The sequence below is a fragment of the Xenopus laevis genome, chromosome 7L (assembly GCF_017654675.1).
Source record: "Xenopus laevis strain J_2021 chromosome 7L, Xenopus_laevis_v10.1, whole genome shotgun sequence".
NCBI lineage: Eukaryota > Metazoa > Chordata > Amphibia > Anura > Pipidae > Xenopus > Xenopus laevis.
This window is the reverse complement of record NC_054383.1, coordinates 56360492-56379995: the sequence shown is the minus strand read 5'-3', so window position 1 is coordinate 56379995 and position 19504 is coordinate 56360492. Positions and strand designations below refer to the sequence as shown.

The window sequence follows — 19504 nt, the reverse complement described above, 5'->3', positions numbered from 1 at the left end:
TGTAACCTGTCTATTACTGCACAATACTGCATTGACCACTTTGTGAAGATTTTGGTTTTCATATCATAAACAGTTTAAAAAGACCAGAGACATAATTATACAACATATGTATACATGTAAAAATGTATATGCAAGACACTTCCATATCCTATATGTCAGAAATATAATTTGTAAGGGTGGGGACTGCTAGATGCTTCTTTAAGAAATAGTGGGTGTTCCATGGCTTCCCTCTGTCGCTCAATATCAAAGAGCTGCTATTAGGATCTGCAATGAAGTAGAAGAAATGTGAATTTAGCAACAACCAGTCCTGTATGTTTGGCATGAGAATAGAAAGTCAATTACTTGCTTTCACAGTGGACAGTTTCTGACATGCTGTCCTGCACGGTAAAAGCTTCAACAGGCCGGGCTTTTAATATTTTAGCAAATTGCCCAGGCGGGTTTGGTATTCCACAACTGATGGCCTTTAAAGATTCAACAGAGTGTCGCTTCAGAGTGGAATGTCTGATTCTCTCCCTCCCACCCATCACAAAAAATACAAGATTTTAATGCTAGACAACACTGAGTGGCTTCTGATGACAATCTCTTTGAGCTGAGAATAAAAAAACAAGGCTTCCTTCATACCAAAGATTACAGATGCCTTAAGCAGAAAGCCACTTAATTAACAATAAGAGAAGTCCAATATATTATTTTGTTTAAAAAACGGACTGCTGTGTTGTCTGAGAAAATAAGCTCAGACTATGCATACAATAAAGAGTTTTGAAGGAGCTACTGCATAGTGCTTAATTAAAGTAGGTCAGAGGGGAGAAGGACTTAAATTAAGAATGTGCCAACTTTGATACAGCAGGGTTCTCCTGTGCCAACAGATGGTGATTCATCAAAACAGACTTAATGGTGTTTGCTGCAAATACTCACAAGTCCATAGGCGGAGGGTGAATTTTTTGTTTGGGAAGGCTAAAGTTGACCATACTCTAGCTGACTTAATGCTAATGTCAGATACAGTATTACATGCTCCTAGAAAAAAAATTACTCGCGCAACTACCTTGTGCACCTTCCACTGATTTCAATGGGAACCGTGCAGAAGAGCAGGTGGAAGTGCTTTTCTTACCCAAAATGCTCAAGTTAAGTTTACAGTTGTTCCCCTTAATTTTTCTCATCCATAATAAAGGGGTAATCTTTTTTGTTAGGTGTCCTATTTTAGGAAGGATTTTTGTAGAGAGTGATAATCTCAGAAAATTATTTGTGTTTTTTTAGTTATTTTATTTAGCTTTTTTTTTACATCAGCCGTCCTGTTTGCAATTTCAGCAATCTGTTTGGTAGGGTCCAACTTACCCTAGCAACCATGCATTTATTTGAATAAGAGACTGCATTGTGAAAAAGAGAGGATCTGAGTGCAGCGCATACAACAAAACTAGCATGTCATATACAATGAAAAGCAGTGAATACTGACACACCAGAAAATGTACATACAGCAAATGTAAGCAGGCATGAACTAGGATTTAAAATAGGCCCGGTCACCCATACAAGCCCACTAAATAGTCACTGACTATGGCATCTTACAGCAGCCCTTCTGGTATTTGCCAGAATCCGCAGATTGTAAATCTGGGTCTGACTTTAAGGTAGCGGATATTGACACTTTCAGTGGGTGCTGACATATCAGGCATTTAGGCAGGGCACTCACACTGTAACAGAAACACAACCCTGTTTAATATATATATATATATATATATATATATATATATATATATATATATATATATATATATATATATATATATATATATATATATATATATATATATATAGGACCATCATACAACAAAATTTCCTGGGCCCCCTTGGCTGCACCCACCGCAAGCCCCCACCTACAGGTCCGCCCTCCCCACCCCACAGTGAAAAAACAAAAAAAATATTGGTGGCTAGGGTTCCCACATGTTAATAAAAAATAAAAATATATTGTTGGTCATGGCCCCCCTAAAAATACATTTGTGGCCATGGCCCCCCCATTAAAAAATATTGGTGGCTAGGACCCCACATAAAAAAAAAATTAGTGGCCAAAATTGGTGGCCAGGCCCGCCCCCCCACATTATGAGAAGATTGGTGGCCAGGGCCCCTTAAATGTCCATGTCTTCCTGAAGTCAGCAGCTCTCAGAAAGATGGGGGGCCCGGCTAATCAAGTAAGTGTGGCGTGGCCGGGCCCCCCTTACCCTCGGCCCCCTACAACTCTCCCCCCTGTCCCCCCCCTGATGGCTGCCCTGTATATATATATATATATATATATATATATATATATATATATATATATATATATATATATATATATATATATATATATATATATATATATATATATAGTGACATAGTACCGCACTCGACGGGAATACTTGTGAGAAAATCAAGATGTATTGAAAAAAATCACGTTTCGAACACCAACTGTGCTTTTTCTCAAGGATAACACACACACATATATATATATATATATATATATATTTTTTTTTTTTTAACAAAGCTCTACGCTTTCCCTTGTACAAAAAAAAGCACTTTTATTATCTATTGGTCCCCCAACCCCTTTTGCTCCCCTATCCATTACCTCCTACAATATCTCCTTCCATTTTTGTTACTCTTTACTCATATACCCCCTCACACTACATTATCTTCTATCTTTTATATATTTTTCTGCACTTTGTTCCCCCTTTATCGTACTCTTATTTTCTCAATATTTGCCCCCCACTGACTGTTTCCACTACTGCATTTAATTCTTGTACCCACTGTACCCAATTCTTGTACCCAAATGCCTCGTTCTATTTTGGGTAGTAGAAGAAAGCCCCTATTCTGCACACTGCTCTTGCACCCACATGTCACCTTCTGCTCTCACTCTATTATCCTGCTTTTCTATTTATGTCACCTTTAGCCCTGTGTTAACCCATTTAATGTGTTTGGCAGACATGCAGTCTCATGAGGATTGCAAACAAATCAATTAAAAAAAAAAAAAAAAAAATATATATATATATATATATATATATATATATATATATATATATATATATATATATATATATATATATATATATATATATATATATATATATAGTACCTGTGGGAGAAGTGAAGAAACCTGCAGCAAGAATTCAGTTAGAGAGAGGTGCAGGTCAAAGCTTACGGATTCTTTTCACTGCTCTGCCAAGGTGCTTTCGGTTCCTGTAATCTCCCTAGCCCCACCTACTTCTGAGTGCGTGATTGGTTGATTTTGCTGACTGTAATGGGAACTGCACTCTGATTGGAGAGGCTGGAAGCAGAAAGATCCAATCAGAATGCAGCCAATTACGGACCCGGCAAAAAGGAAAAGAGATTTTCACCGCTGTGCTGTTAGTACAAGCTACTCAGTAAGCGATTTTTTAACTTTTTTCTAGGTGCCAGCCAGGTTTTGGGGAGGCTTAGCCTCCCCTAGCCTTATTGAAAAGCCGCCCATGCACAAGTCCCTATTATAAACTACATCTATTTTTGACTGAAGTTGTAAATTAGCTCTATGGTTTATCTTACAAATGTCTTTACAGTGTATGTAAAAATCTAGAATTTAATGGAAGTATAAGACGCGCTTGGGAGATTGCTGCAGCCTCTTACTTCTCGACGCATCTCTCCCAGAATGCCGGTGCGCACTTCCAGGTTCCTGGCCCAGTGACGCTGGCGTCCGACGCAGAGTATCTTCACGCCTGCGTTGTGAAGCTGAGCATCATGACGTCACCAGGGTGCATCAAATTTGAATTTTGGCACCAAAACTGCTTTAAAAGGCCAGTCCACCATTTTGAGAATGCCCAAGCTGGTTCCAGTTTTACTGTTCATGTCGAAGCGTTTGATTGTGATTTTGAATTCCTGGTTTTGACTTCTGCCCGACCCTTGACTACGATTTCTGCCACCTGCCTTGAACTCTTCGCCTGACTCCGACTACATCTTCTCTATAACCCTGCCGGTACCTCACTTACAGACTTGTTACGTACTTCCTTGTTGGCTTCCGCAGCAGAAAGCCCGGGCCCCAAAAGGGCATCTGTAAACACCGGAACCCACAGGGTCCACCTGTGCGTCCGAAGGTACAGTCGCTGAACAAGGTTCATGATAATGTGGTCATTACAGGAAGGTTTACCAGAGATCCATTTTTGTGACAGTTGTCACAATTGTTAACAAATTGACACATTTATCAAAGAATACAGATGTTGTAAACTCTGCCCAAAATACACAATGACCCTATCCACCCCCTGGTCATCCCATAATCGTTTCTGTGGGCTCTTTTTTTAATCCTATGGCAATTATACTGGATAGGATCTTGGGTCCTTTAATACAATGGTACCCTCGTATGTGAGCTTTTTGGAACATTTAAAATTAGTATTGTAAATTATACATTCTGTATAATATGTCATTGTATTAATGTTCTTATTCTGCATACTATTTGTTATATTGATTTTTATGGTTTATTGTGAAAACCAAATAAAATATTTCAAACCTAAAATTAGTATCAGAAGATATTGAAGGTGATGTAATACTGGCAACACTAGGGGGTTATTTATTAAGGTTTGGGTTGTGTTTTCCATGAAAGATGGAATTTTTTTGAGGGGTTTGTTTTTTTCAAAACTCACATTTTCAGGTTAAAAAAAACTTGAATCCGAAAATACACCATCTACAGTATAACCTGTCAAGTTCATATAGGAGTCAATGGCAAAGATCCCTTGAACCATTTGAAGATGTTAATAGCCTGATCAATTAGAGCAAATCTATTTTTTTTTTTTTTTGGTGAAAACTCGATTAATTCGAGTTTTGGGTTTTGCAACTCGAACTCTCTGAATTGAGTTTTTACCATTTGAATTTTTCCTTAAATATAATACCATTAAAGTTGTGAGTTAATTTGAGTTAATTTGAGGTATAAAAAACTTTAAGGGGCAGATTTACTAAAGGACGAAGTGATTAACGTTAGCGAAAATTTGCCAGCGTGATGTAATTTTGTTACTTTGCCAATTTACTAATGGGTGCAGGTGTAACTTCGCTAGCGAAGGAGATCGACTCTAGCAGTAATTCACTGCCTTACGCCTGGCAAAGTTGCACTCTGATGAAGGGACATAAGTACGCAAATTCACTAAGATGCAGATTTTACTGAACGTTACCTCTTGCGCCAAACTTGCATTCGACACCTCAGACTAGGCGAAGTGCAATAGAGTAGATAGGAGTTCCTCAAAAAATAGTTGAAAATGTTTCTAAGTGCCAAAAAACGCTGGCGACTTTTCATAGTTCAGGGTGATAGGCTGAACGTTACCTCTTGCGCCAGACTTGCCTTCGCCACCTCAGACCAGGCGAAGTGCAATAGAGTAGATAGGAGTTCCTCAAAAAATAGTTGAAAATGTTTCTAAGTGCCAAAAAACACTGGTGACTTTTCATTTTTCAGGGCTGCAAAAGATCTAAAAAAATTTTCTGGGGTACCTGGCTTCCCCCCTACAATTCCTAACATATGGCACATAAACTATACTCTGGGCTCACGTGTAGGGCAATATAACAACTCTATTTTATTTTATTAAGGTGTCCCGGGCTTGTGTAATGTATTGGCTGCAACATATACGTCCACTGAACTTTAACTTCCCGCCGTATGCAAATTAGCCAATGCTAGCGCAACTTTGGTTCGCTTGCCGCAGTAATGCTAGCAAAAGTTTGCCAGCATTCGGTGCCCTGGACGCAACTTCAGATTTTAGTGAATTAGCAGACACTAGCGCAAATTCGGCGCTTAGTGAATCTGTCCCTAAAATCCAACCTATCATAAACAACCCCCTAGATGTTACCACTTTATATATACCTCAATACCTCATAGAGAAAGTATACAAGCTTGTGAGTGGTTGTTGAAAGGGAGAGCTAACTATGTGTTCTTTTTGTAGCTGTGTGGGACCTTGATGGGGTCCAACGTCGCCCCATCATACTCAAATACCTTTTGAAATTGAAAGATTGTTTCATTTATTGCAATGTGGACTATGCCAGGCATTGTATTGCCTGGTTTACTACAGGTGATATTTTTGTTTTGTTGTGTGGCGATGTGACATTGAGTCCTTGTCTAAGTTCCACACTAGACGAAATGGACTTCACCCCTGTATCTTTTTTCACTTTCATATTATATCCAGAAAATACAATTTTTGGACTTAATGGTCTGTAAAAGCCAGGAGGGTGGATTTAATACAACAGTGTTTGTGAAACTGACAGATCGGAATTAGCTCCTTCTTAATAAACGTTATCATTCCAAACATATTAAGAAATCTTTACTTATGAGTCAGATAGCTAGAGTCAATAGAATAGTAAGTGACCTGGATGAAAGGTTAAGACAACAAGCGTTAATGTTCCACAAATTTAGCGAAAGTTTAGTCTCTTTGGGGACAAAAAGACACTGCAGATCCCATAGAATTAAATCGATTTAGATGAAACTCGCTTTTTTAAACTTGAAGAGCAATGTGAAGAGAAAGAAATGCCAGAAGGCAACCCAAAGCACATGCCTAAAGGACAGAGAGCCTGCAGCTAAACCACAAATTTCACTTGGAAAAATTCACACAGGGATCTGCATAACATAGATCTGTGTTATATCAAAACATGTCCAATATTTAAAAACTGCAGCTCTTTACATAACTCTTCCCTGTGGATGCTTTCCAATGGACACACAAAAATAGATATTAATCTCTCTTCCATATTTTCATTCTCACTTAATAGAATAAAATGAAAAGCTAAATAAAAGGTGGTAGGTGCTTTGGGTCCTCATTTATGCCACCATCAAGAAGAATTACAAACATAAGTAAATTAGGCATTATACAAATAAGGGTAGTCATACATATATACAAAGAGCTAATTTTATCCAATAATAATTTTAGCCAATGCACTTAAAGGACTACAACATTTCATGATCATTTTCAATTCTGTCAACAAGTTTTTGATATTACTGATATATTTAAACAGTGCCTCAAATGCTTTATGCACAACCAAAATTACAGAAGTGTAGGACCTTTGTCACAGAAGTTATCAGACTGCAGTTGAAATTCGGTTCAGTAATCTTTCTTCTTTCAGTTGTTAATTGCAAAAGGAACAAAACAGAAGAGGATCATGTGCAAAGCATGTAAAGGGCTTGCACATATTTTCCATGTGCATATAAAATAAAAAAGGCAAAAAAGCTTGGTCATTCGTTTGTCACTTGAATCTTTTCTGACAGCCTAGAATGGCACTCAGAAGTAAAAGCAAGCAGTTCAGCACAGTTGTTGGTACTAACAGGTTGTCACTGGAAGACCTGATGACTTATGAAAAGCAATGATGCACACAAAATAATCTGCAGAGACAAGTGATCCCTTCAGAACCCAGTTCTAGTTTAGAGTGCATTATAGGTGACCCAAGAAGAAGTCTGTATGTACATCAGCAGTGAAATCTATATAACTTAATTGGGTGATAAGAATAGGACAAAATCAGTAATGTATTTAATATTATTTATCTAAACCTCTTTGAAATATGAAACTATTACATTTAAATTCAACATGATGTATTATAATTTAATAGACTCTGGTAGACTAAAACATATTCAAAATTCCAGAAAACCCTACGTAAAGAAAGTTGCGAAAAGCATTAAGACAATCAAGGGAAATTTATTATGTTAATAAGTAAGATTATCCAATAATGATCAGCGCCCTAAGGCTGATGGAGTACAACAATAAAAAAAGGTAAATAATAAAAAATATATAGTGTAGTATTTATGTTTAAACGTAATCAACACTTGTGCTACTTAAAGTGAAGTGTGTCACCAGACTTTAGTTTAGTTTAGTTGCCCTTCAAACACACAGACCATAAACATTGGTGTATAAGGCTTAGTTAAAGTTTTGTCTCCACAACCTGCTTTTTCACCAATTTCTATGGCAGGAGTGCTATAGAAATTGTAGAAATAGAAATTTCTCCCAGCACTTTTGAAGATTATTTTTGTTTGCTGCAAAATTCCCTCTCATGGCAGTCCTTAACAAAGTTAAGTTTAGAGTAGAAAGGCGTCTCTCTCATAAAAATTTAATTTTTTTAACTGAGTTCAAATCGTAGATTCAAATAAAGTGTATTTTAGGTCACAGACATTCAGCGTTAAATTGGAATGTGGTAGCCTAACGGCTTGGCTGCACCACAGAAACAAAAACAATTTAACATAATCATAATTATGATAGCAGTGTTTGTGCCATACATTATAACTAGCAACAATACTAATTTTGTACTAGTCTTTAATAATTATGTGATGGTATAAAGCAGTGTTTGTGCCATGCATTTTAACTAGCAACAATACTAATTTTGTACTAGTCTTTAATAATTATGTGATGAAAATAAAAACACAAATTCCCTCATCTTTAACTGTGTGATAGGTAGGCATACATCTACTGTATTGCTCTTCATTCTTAATTATGTGTGCGTGAGTTGTTTATACCACAATCAGACTAACATGTCCTACAGTCACACTCATTTTGTAGCAAGGTCTGTTCCCACAGTATAATTGCTGTTGTAATTTCTGGTATTCAGATTCAAAGGGGTAGATTTATCAAGAGTCAAATTTTGAGTTCATGGGAGTTATTTTGAAATCCTGTGAACTCCTATGAACTTGAAATTTGACCAACTGCAATTTATTAAAAAAATCTAATTCGATTAGCGTTTTTGTAAAAAACTAGATTTTCAGGAAGGCAGCAAACATCTCCAGATTGATCCCAGGACGTCCCCCCATAGGCTAAAACAGCAATTTGTCAGGTTTAAAGTGGGGAATAGTCTAATTCAAGTTCTTAAAGGGCCAGTGTATGATTAATTTTGAAAATCAAATTATAATTTTTTAAAAGATTTGAATTGAATTTTAACAATTCCCTAGTCGAATTTGACAGTTTTGGCCATAACAAAAATCGAAATTTCTAATTTTCACTTTGACCCTTGATAAAAATGCCACAAAATGTCATCTGAGCATGTTTGTTTAGGTGCAAGTTAACTGTATCAAATGAGGCAGGCCACTGGAAAAGGAAAAATCTTTTTCAGTCTATCACCCTTTAAATAGGAAAAAACGCCAGCGTTTTTTGGGACTTAGAAACATTTTCAACTTTTTTATAAAGAACTGCTATCTACTCTGTTGCACTTCGTCTGGTCTGAGGTGGTGAAGGCAAGTCTGGCAATAGAGGTAACGGTCAGTAAAATCAAAAACGTAGTAAATTTGCGTATTAACATTCTTTCGCCAGACCAAAAATTCGCCTGACATTAGAGTGCGAAGTTGCACCAGAGTCTATCTCCTTGGTGAAACTACGCCAGGGAATTTACGCCAGCTACCGTTAGTAAATCTGCGAAGTGCCTCAATTACGTCATGCTGGCGAATGTTCGCCAGCGTTATCTACTTCGCCCTTAAGTAAATTTCCCCCATTGATCGCAGATCGCTTTTCTCTGCATTGGAGGCTTTAGCCACCTGTGCAGAGAGTCGGCAGTATTGACAGCCCCCTGGGCAATTAGGCTGGGCGGCTGTCATGTTGGTCCTTCGACAGGATTGTCGCAGGGCCGACCTAAAAGCAGCAGATCACGCTTCACATTTTATCCCTGCACTAGTGTTCCATATATATATATATATATATATATATATATATATATATATATATATATATATATATATATATATATATATATATATATATATATATATATATATATATATACTGTATATAGTATAGGTTTGCTGTTTGGTGATTTTGTATAAAAAGATTCTAGTTTACTTTGTTTGATCCTTCAGAATATGTACATTCCAATGGGGTCTTACGGCACATAATGTACAGTTGGAGTGCTGTTTTCAGCAGCTGAGTTGGCCAGCATTTATCATTTGGGGTCCGTACATACCACATACTTTGGTAAATCTATGCATATTGGGCATCAAACTATTCAGTAGACTTCTGACATCCATATTTAGGTTGATTTTTCTTTGTTCTTAAAACATTGTGTGAGATAAAGGCGGCAAACTGCAACATCCAGAAATGTAGTAAAAACCTCTACCTTTACAAAAGCTTTGCAGTTTGGTGTTGAAAGACATATTTATGTTTGTTGGATTCATCAGAATGTGTACTTTCCAAAAATATATGGTTTTGGGTGGTCTTTGTACTGTTAGGGGGGTCTTGTTGCACATAATACGCAGTCAGGGGTTTTTGTCCACAGAAGGCAAATCAGCAGCAGAGAAAATTCATATACATATATTTGTGTATATTTATGCATATATTTATTTGGGGTCTGCACATGCCACCTTCTTTGGTTTATCTATGCATATTGGGCATCAAAATGTTCGGTAGACCCATGGCATCAATATTTATTGTGTTTTCCAATTGTATGTAAGAAATTGGGTGAGATGAATGTGGCCAATTGCAATATTTTTAGGTGATTTTCAGAAATGTCATAAAAACTGCTGCCTTTAGTGTCGTTTTGCACTTGGGTAGTTTGAAGTAAAGAACATATTTACCCATTTTAGAGTCATCAGAATGTGTACTTTCCAAAGTTATTTGATTTTCAGGGGTAACCATAATTTTTTGTACCTTTTATCCCATATAAACTTACCGTGTTTATAAATTAGTGTAAATGTAAAGTATGCACAAGTCTGGGGTCTTTACATGCAATGTACTTCGATAACGTACATTGAGTATGAAACTGTTCGGTGGACCCCAAGCTTTCATATTTAAGGTGATTTATCTTGGTACCTAATAATATGTGGGAGATAAGATGGAAGCAAGGTGGAAGTTTTGAGGTGATTTTCTTAAATATCACCAAAATTGCCACGTTTAGGAAAGATTTGCGGCTTGGTTCTTTGGAGTAGAAAGACATGCATACACAATTTATATGTTTTTTTGTGGTGAATGTACTTTGCCCCTCAAAAAAGACACTTAGAAGCCTATATATTTTTACATATTTTGAAAGCTTAGTTTGTCCTGAAAAAAAAACCAATATATTGTTTTCCTGGGTAAACTTAAAGACCCCCTCAGTAAAGGCCCTTAAAGTGAAAGAGTACAAAATGTTCAAAAATGGTCTGGTAATAAAAGTACCAAATCAGCCAAATCGGCTGGCAGCACAAGGGTTAAGACAGTATTTTCCCAGGCTTGTCTAAACTACATGATAGGAGTTTAATTCCAGATTGCACTGCAAGGTAGACTACTATTGGAGGAAAAGGGTTAAGCTCTCAACACGCCCTCTTTATTATTATTCTTTTTGCATCACCCCTTAAAAGTCAAATCAGTGTTCAATCTATATCCTTTCTCCTTGTTTTTAAAACTTGTTTCCCTTCATTCCTCTCTCCCTACAGTTCCTCTCTGACAAGCTCTGATGTCAAGCTCCCACTTTGAACATCCCACCTCATCATACAAACTGACACAGCCATGCTTTTCAAAAACCCACAGCCAATCTGTTAATCATTACTTATTTACAAACGCCTCCAGGGTTGGAGGGAGCCTGTAAGCTGCGTGCACGATACCCCAGTCAGCCTTGCATTCCATGCTAGTGAAATAAGTTAAATAAATAAGTGTAGAGCATACAGTAGAGAAATACATAAGAAAAAAAAACGCAAACCCTTAGGCAATCTAAACCCATCACTTTCTATTGCAGACGAAATGCACTGGATAACATTTTATATATATATATATATATATATATATATATATATATATATATATATATATATATATATATATATATATATATATATATATATATATATATACCTACAGGAATGGCCTTTGCGCAGAGCTTGGCTGTCTGGTATTTGGTAATTTGATGTTTAGCTAAAGGCAACAGCACAAAAAATGCACCTAATGTACTGAACTGTCAGTTGTATTCTCCAGGGCCTGTAGGATAAAGATGTACCCTAAAGCGTCAAAATTTTGACACAGCTTTGAAGCACATGAAAACAGTGTAAATAACTCCATAGAATTATTATCACTCAAGATCAAAGGAAGATGAGAGATTTAACAGATCTGCAATGAGGGTGAGGCATTTTGACTCTCTGAGGCCAGTTACTAGAAGAGTTTTCATAATTTTTATTATTTTAGCAATCCGAAAGCAGGTCACACAGAGAAAAGGCAAAGCAGCTTTTGTCACTGCATTTTTTCAACACAATACTTGATATAAAAAACTACTGTAAATCATGTAACTACTCTTTAGCACCCCAGGTATGTTTAAATGCAGCTCAGAATAAAGGAACTGAGCTCATCATTATTGTATGCACAGTTTTAATCAGGTTGGTTGCAGGTTCGTTGGAGGAAATTTCTCTGTTTTCTCCTAACTACGGTTTATGCATTGCACAAAAGTTTACATGAAGATAATGTCATTATTGATTATTTTATTTCATTTTGATGTTTACATTTAAAAACTAACAATATATTGTTTAATCAGAGATTAAGAGCCTTTTGGCAAATATTCCTACATGTTATTTGTCTGTAGTGTAGTGGGAGGGCGCTATGTGGCTTAGTTTCTCAGAATGTTATACAGTATGTGACCATGGCAGTACAGTAGTGCTTCTTGCACCTCTACAAACACAATTTCAAATGAAAAATAAGCTCAAGAGGCTTTTCATTTATGTCAAATGTTACTGTTTACTTAGTATAGAATTAAGCAGCACTGGTGAACAGCCTAGGGCATTAAATACAATTTAAAAAGGTAACATCTTGTCCTTGACTCCCATTCACCTACTAATTTGTTTTCCTTCTCAATTCCTGGTTCTTTATAAAGTTCTGATTACCAAAGTGACTACTTTACTTAAGCATAGAATTAATATTTTGTCTTCTAGACAACACAACTAAGTTTGTGTGTCCTAATTACTACACTGTCACGTCACAGCTGGACACTGTAACTTTAGCAAACACTCACATGAAAAGTCTGCATGTTTTAGTTTTTTTCTCTCTCTTCACTGTCCAAATCAATTAATGAGGATTTGATTTCAATTGACAGCATAAAAGGGAAGGTAATTCTCAGGTCCATCTTAGATTGAAGTAATACATTCAACATAGTCCCATGAACAGATATCTCTACTCACAAGCATAGTTTCAAAGGGAGACTAGCCTAAGGCTAGCATATCATGGGAGCAGGCTGATTGGTTCATGTTATCATTAGTGCCACTGCTCGTTTGCAGCTACACAGGACGAGGGGAGAGTGCTCCCACTTTATAGCCGACATATTTTTCAAACGCCTTTTCAAATTGTTTTCCATGACAGAAATTGTTTTTTTTCAGCTCTGTCATTACCTGCTGATACGCTGACAGAATAAATACTCATGCTTTAAAAAGCCATCTAACAACCCTGCAGTTTTTTTTTTTTTTTTCACTCGTCCTCTTTTTTTTCCCCTTTAGCAGCAACGTTTATTTCAAAACAGTAAAATAGAGATGATGGTTTAAACACATACTGACACATTGCCTGCAGCTCTGTGAAAATAAAAAAACTTCATTCAAGGGTAAAGCTGAGCTTTATACACATTCATTTCAGAACATAGGGTTATATTTATCAAAGAGTGAAGTTAGAGATGGCCACAGTCCACTAGCGTGAAATAATGCCTCTCTCCATTAATTTCTATGGGAGTTTTAAAGGCTTGTATATCAAATGGTTCACTTTCACCTATTAATAAATACGCCTTTAAAAGTCCCATAGAAATGAATGGCGAAAGACGGTATTTCACTCTAGTGGACTGTGGCAATCTCTAACTTCACTCTGTGATAAATATACCCCATAGTGTTTAGGTCTCAATGCATCAAGACTGAGCTTAATTTTGAAGCACCTTGGACAGCTGTCAGGACTGATCTTACTGAAAACCTGCAGTACACTGGACAGCTCACTCACATGGATCTGAACAAAAGTTGCTTTATTACACCAGGAATGGTCCAGTGCATCATTTCTTAGGCCATGGCTTTTTTTCATCCTTAGCTAATTATATTAGCATGGACTAAGCAAAACTGTGACCAGGATCCCAAAGACGAATGGAATAAGATATCCTAACTTCAGTCCTCTTGAGTTAACAACTAAGAAGAACAGCATTCTATGGGGCATATTCACTATCCAGTGACAGCTTTGCTCACATTGCAACACGCTAATTCACTAAGATCCAAAGTTGCATCCAGGGCGCCGAACGCTGGCGAACTTGCGCTAACGTTACTGTGGCAATCGAAGTGATCTTGCGCTAGCGTTGGCTAATTTGCATACGGAGGGCAGTTAAAGTTCAAAGGACGTATATGTTGCAGCCAATACATTACACTACACAAGCCCAGGACACCTTAATAAAATAAAATAGAGTTGTTATATTGCCCTACACATGAGCCCAGAATATAGTTTATGTGCCATATGTTAGGAAATGTAGGGGGGAAGCCAGGTACCCCAGAAAAAAAATTACGATCTTTTGCAGCCTATCATCCTGGAAAATGAAAACTCGCCAGTGTTTTTGGGCACTTAGAAAAATTTTCAACTATTTTTTGAGGAACTCCTATCTACTCTATTGCACTTCGCATAGTCTGAGGTGGCGAAGGCAAGTCTGGCGCAAGAGGTAACGTCCAGTAAAATCCGCATCTTAGTGAATTTACGTAGTTACGTTCCTTCGCCAGAGCACAACTTTGCCAGGTGTAAGGGAGTGAATAACCACTAGAGTCTGTCTCCTTCGCTAGCAAAGTTACGACTGCGCCCGTTAGTAAATCGGCGAAGTAACAAAATGACGTCACGCTGGCGAATTTTTGCTAACGTTATTCACTTCACCCTTTAGTAAATCTGCCCCTATAACTCTTAGGACTGGTAGCTCTAATGACACAATATGGGGATTTTTAAAAAAATAAGATGAGTGTATCTAAATCCATTGTTTACATCTTGTATTTGTCCACATTAACTGGAACCCCTGCAAGGCTGTGCTAGGTATGCAGCATTTAATCTTTTTATGGATATAATGGGTGTCTACTTTTTTTGATTCTTAAATATTTAAATACATTCACAATACAGAATGAGACTTCATTCAAAGAAAGCAAGTTAATTTGCCAGTTATCACCAAAACCGATTAGGACCGCTCCGAACTCACCACCCTTTAGCTGCTCCTCTGGGTATCCCAGGTGCTCAGTCCGCAGCGTCCCCACTGTCAATATATGCTAAACAAACAGGAGTGCAGTCCTCCGGTTTAGCTTAATTTGCCAGTTAGTAGAGAGGGAATCACCCCATATATTATACTGCAGGCAGTTACACCAACCATACATAGGTATGACACACAGCTACCAAATCAGGCATGACAGTCAGTGACAACATCAACATCATCACCCGCCTGTTTCCCAGAAGCATAGATATGTTATCAGCAAAAAGTTTTATATGTTCTTTTCTCTCACCCAAACAGAAGTGCTGAAATGTTGGTTGTGATCAAAGGGCACTAAAGTCACGAAAAAGTGGTCTACCCACCCTGGTCCCTGAGGAACTAGTGCTGAATTCAAGCATACACAACACTGAAGCACAACACTGAATTCAGTGTTGGGTTGTCTAGCAACCACAAAGAGTGCCAATATACCACCAAACACAAATAATACTATATATTTAAGGTCACTATGGTGCTAATATTAAGCAAGATACATGTTCATTTGTTAGCTTACACCTCTTACCTCATCATGTTAGGAGAAGTGTTTGGAGAGTGCCTCATTCCTCCATTTCGTTGCTTTTTTTTGGGTGACAAGGCTGATGGCTGCTCATCTTCAACTGCAAACACAGGCAAAGCGGTCAGGCAAGGAAGGGTGAGGAGGACTGTAGACAGAACACAACAGAAAACTACCAGAAGAAGAATACAAGTGAAGGGAGAACAGATAAAAAGGATGATGCACTCATAGCTCCTTGATCACTAGCCTACAATAAAAAGTATGGAAGCTGTTAGTAGCAAGAGTTAAAAGCACAAGAAAACAAAATAAAAAAATAAAAACTTATACTAGTTAAATCCAAATGCAAAATGAGCTGTTAAATCACACTGTTCTGTATAAAATTCATGCAAATTAAAAGTATCTCCTACTTGAGCTGATGAATTTCTCACTACTAAATACCAAAAGGTGACCAAACTTTGAAACTGCTAAATCAAAATAATTGTGGAAACTAAATATAGAGCTGCTGGAATTTAGGATCATCAAAAGTTTAATGGTGTGAATTTGCTGTGCTAAGAGGCACACATTTCATTCTCTGCGCTATTGATACAGATACAGATTTATCGTCAGAACAAAATGTAATAGTAGGAACTTCTTTTAAATAACAATTACTATTGCAAAAGCATTTAAATTATTTAAAAGTATCCTGCTTATTTCCTGTTACATATAGGAGCAATGGTTCAGAAACACGTCATTGGCCTGATAGAGAAAGGCCCATGAAGAGCTGAAAATGTAAACATTATCTAGACATTTGGCTTAGATGGTAGAACATGGAACTTCATGTAAATAAGTCATTATCACACTTTCTTTTAAGTTATATTAATTCTTCTGCCCGGCCGAACCAAATCCTAATTTGCATATGCAAATTAGGGGCAAGGAGGTAAAGCTCGTGACTTTTTGTCACAAAACAAAGAAGTAAAAAATGTTTTCCCCTTCCCACCCCTAATTTGCATATGCTAATTAGGATTTGGATTCAGTTCAGTATTCTGCCGAATCTTTCGCGAAGGATTCGGGGGTTTGGGCAAATCCAAAATAGTGGATTCGGTGCATACTTTATATTAATACTGTGACATGATGCAGAATGGTCCATCACAATGTAATATCAGTAAGGGTTCTGTTTGAGGGAGTGAAAGAAACACTTAACTAAATGACAGACCTAAACTAGAGCTTGTGGAATTTCTGTCAGTAAGTCCAGTAAGTGTGGGCCAGGACCATATTAATAATCCAGAGATAAGACTTTAAAAGGGTAATTTTGTAGTCGTGGGTGACAATGATGTGTAAAGTTTTCTTTTTGGTTGCAGAGAAATCTGAAGAGACTGGAGACTTAGGAAATACAGATTGAACACAGAACATACAAGTGATATATTTTAGGTGAATTCATGTTAGTTGAATACGTAATGTAAGGGGGCTAGAAGTATTTGAAGATAATACACTTCTACAAACTGCAGCAGTAAAATATCCAGTGAAATAGTATGGTGTTTTAAAGGCTCAGTAAAAGCAAAATGCTTTTAAATACCATAATTATTTAAGAATTTTGTTTCAGTGCATAGTGCCTTGTTACAACTTTGCAACTTTGTCTGAGGGATGTATCTTCTCTCTATAGTTCTTCTTTTTATTTTACCGTTTGCTACATAAGCTTGGGGTTTTGTAGGATGCATCTTTGGTTTTATTGGCCTTTATGGTATTTTCTTCATTCTAATTATTTACAAATACTTTCTGCCTAACACTGCATTCTCAGTTGACCATTATGCACTATTAATTGTACTTATAGAACCAGAAAGAGTACAGAAAGCATATAAGGCAATCAAATATTTTCACTATAAAGACAGACTGAGTTATTTTTGTATGGGTGTTCCACATGTAGGAAACACCTCCCTTGGTTTGTCTTTCTTTATATTATTTTATCTGTGTGCCTTTTGTGCAAGGCACACATGTAAATGCCTTTTTTTTTGTTTCTTTATCTTATCAGGTTTTTGCCTATGCTAGCTCAATTCTTTGATTCAATTGACCAATGTTTAACACATCAGGCAACCTATAATCTTTGGAGCTGACACAAAAGTACCAGAGTGCTTGAGATACATCTTCTGTTATCTAAAAAAAGGAACAGGAAGGAAGCTGTGAAGGGTTATAAACTCTGTAGACACACAAATACAAATAATATTAACAATTCTAAATATATATACGTATGTAAAAATATTAATGTCTTTATAAAAAAATGTCATAATCACGTTACCAAATGTCAATTCATTCTATTCTTGCTTACTATGCACTGAAATCCAAAGTGCAGCTTTGGAACCATGTAAGGAAATAAAGAAGTATATTTTTTTTACACAATCTAACTGAGCATGTAGGAAAGCTGGAACTTAAAACATGTAGGGGTTGAACTTGCTGGACTTTTTTCTTTCTTTAATCTAAATGATCTATTTAATTAAGTTTCTCTAGGAGAATTTGTGTACATCTGTCTATAAATGTAAAATACCTGTATTTTAATTTACTATACAGTTATAGAACACTTTTTTTCTTGCTGCTTTGCTGTTTACATACCGTTCAATTAATGTAAAGCATACAGTAGAACAAACTTAACATTGTAAAGTGTGATTGAACTCTGGGGTTAATTTAAAAAGAAAGTCAGGTATTAGCAGTTTTAGTCAGCACAGCAGTGGTAACAGGAAGCTGTTTATTAATCCTATTACAGGTTTGCAGCCTGTGCTAACTCAGTTCCAGAACTTATTCATCTGTTATTTCTATGCTCAGCAGCACAAGTTAATTTTTTTCTTCATATTTTATAATCCAGCTGTACCTCACCCTCCTTCATTGCACCCTAGCTTCTTGAGGGCACAATCAGGATAGAAATCATTAGCTCACAAACTTCCATGCATTACAATTAGAGCTAACTGACAATAATAATAAAATAGCAATTCCGTGGTTAAATTTGCAAACCAATAATTATGTGCAAAAAGCATCCACTCATTCTAACAAAACATAATGAGCCCCTCTACAACAGTGATGTGCATATTTTTATGTAGTTGGCTGGAATAAACCTTTTATATAGTTAAAACCCTTTTTTGGGCTGCATCCAGCAGAGGCAAATTAATTACCACAGTATATAAATACATACATGTCAAACCTTGGTTGGGCACTGTAAGAAATTCAGTGTAAGCTTCATTTTGCTTTACATTAGGTTTGTGATGGTTTGAATAATACGATTTGATCATAGCACAAATACACTTTCTTGCCGCAGAAGATTCACTGACCTCCATTTCTGTCCTATGTTTTTCGCAAAAGAAGAACATATGAATCCTCATCATCTCAGATTATGCTAATTACAATTCTCATTGCTGAGTGATGGAATGTTTTTTTGTTGTTGATGCTTAGTTACAGATAGATTGATTACATTAAACTGGCTTCATTATCATTAAGGGGCAGATTTATCAAGGGTTGAACTTCGAATTTAAAAAACTTTGAAATTCAAATGAAAAAAGACCAACCGAAATTTATTTAAAAAAATAGAAGTTTTATTTGCGGTTGAATAGTCTGTATTCATTCAAATTCAAATTGTACGATTTGAAGTAATAGAACATTCAATCGAATTTGAATCAAAGTTATTCCCGAGTCAAAGTCCACCAATTGACTCAAAATAGTTTCTAGGAGGTCCCCCATAGGCTAAAACAGCAATTCGGCAGGTTTTAGATGGCGAATGGTCAAAGTTGAGTTTTTGAAGAGACAGTACATAATAAATTATATAAAATAAATTTCGATATTCTAATTTTCGAACTTTTTTCAAATTCAAATCTAATTTGGACTATTCCCTAGTCGAATTACACAAAAATTAGCTCGAAATTTCAATTC

The 19504-nt window shown here is 36.6% G+C and overlaps 1 protein-coding gene across 17 annotated transcripts in view; it reads right to left on the bottom strand.

Moving 5' to 3' along the window:
• kcnma1.L (potassium calcium-activated channel subfamily M alpha 1 L homeolog) overlaps positions 1–19504 on the bottom strand; it is a 673250-nt gene that overhangs the window by 217481 nt on the left and 436265 nt on the right. For 16 of the 17 annotated variants that reach the window (XM_041568337.1, XM_041568334.1, XM_018240308.2 and 13 more), the window contains 1 exon segment: positions 15629–15722. In XM_041568337.1, coding sequence (XP_041424271.1) covers positions 15629–15722 — 94 coding nt within the window. 17 annotated transcript variants of the gene reach the window in all.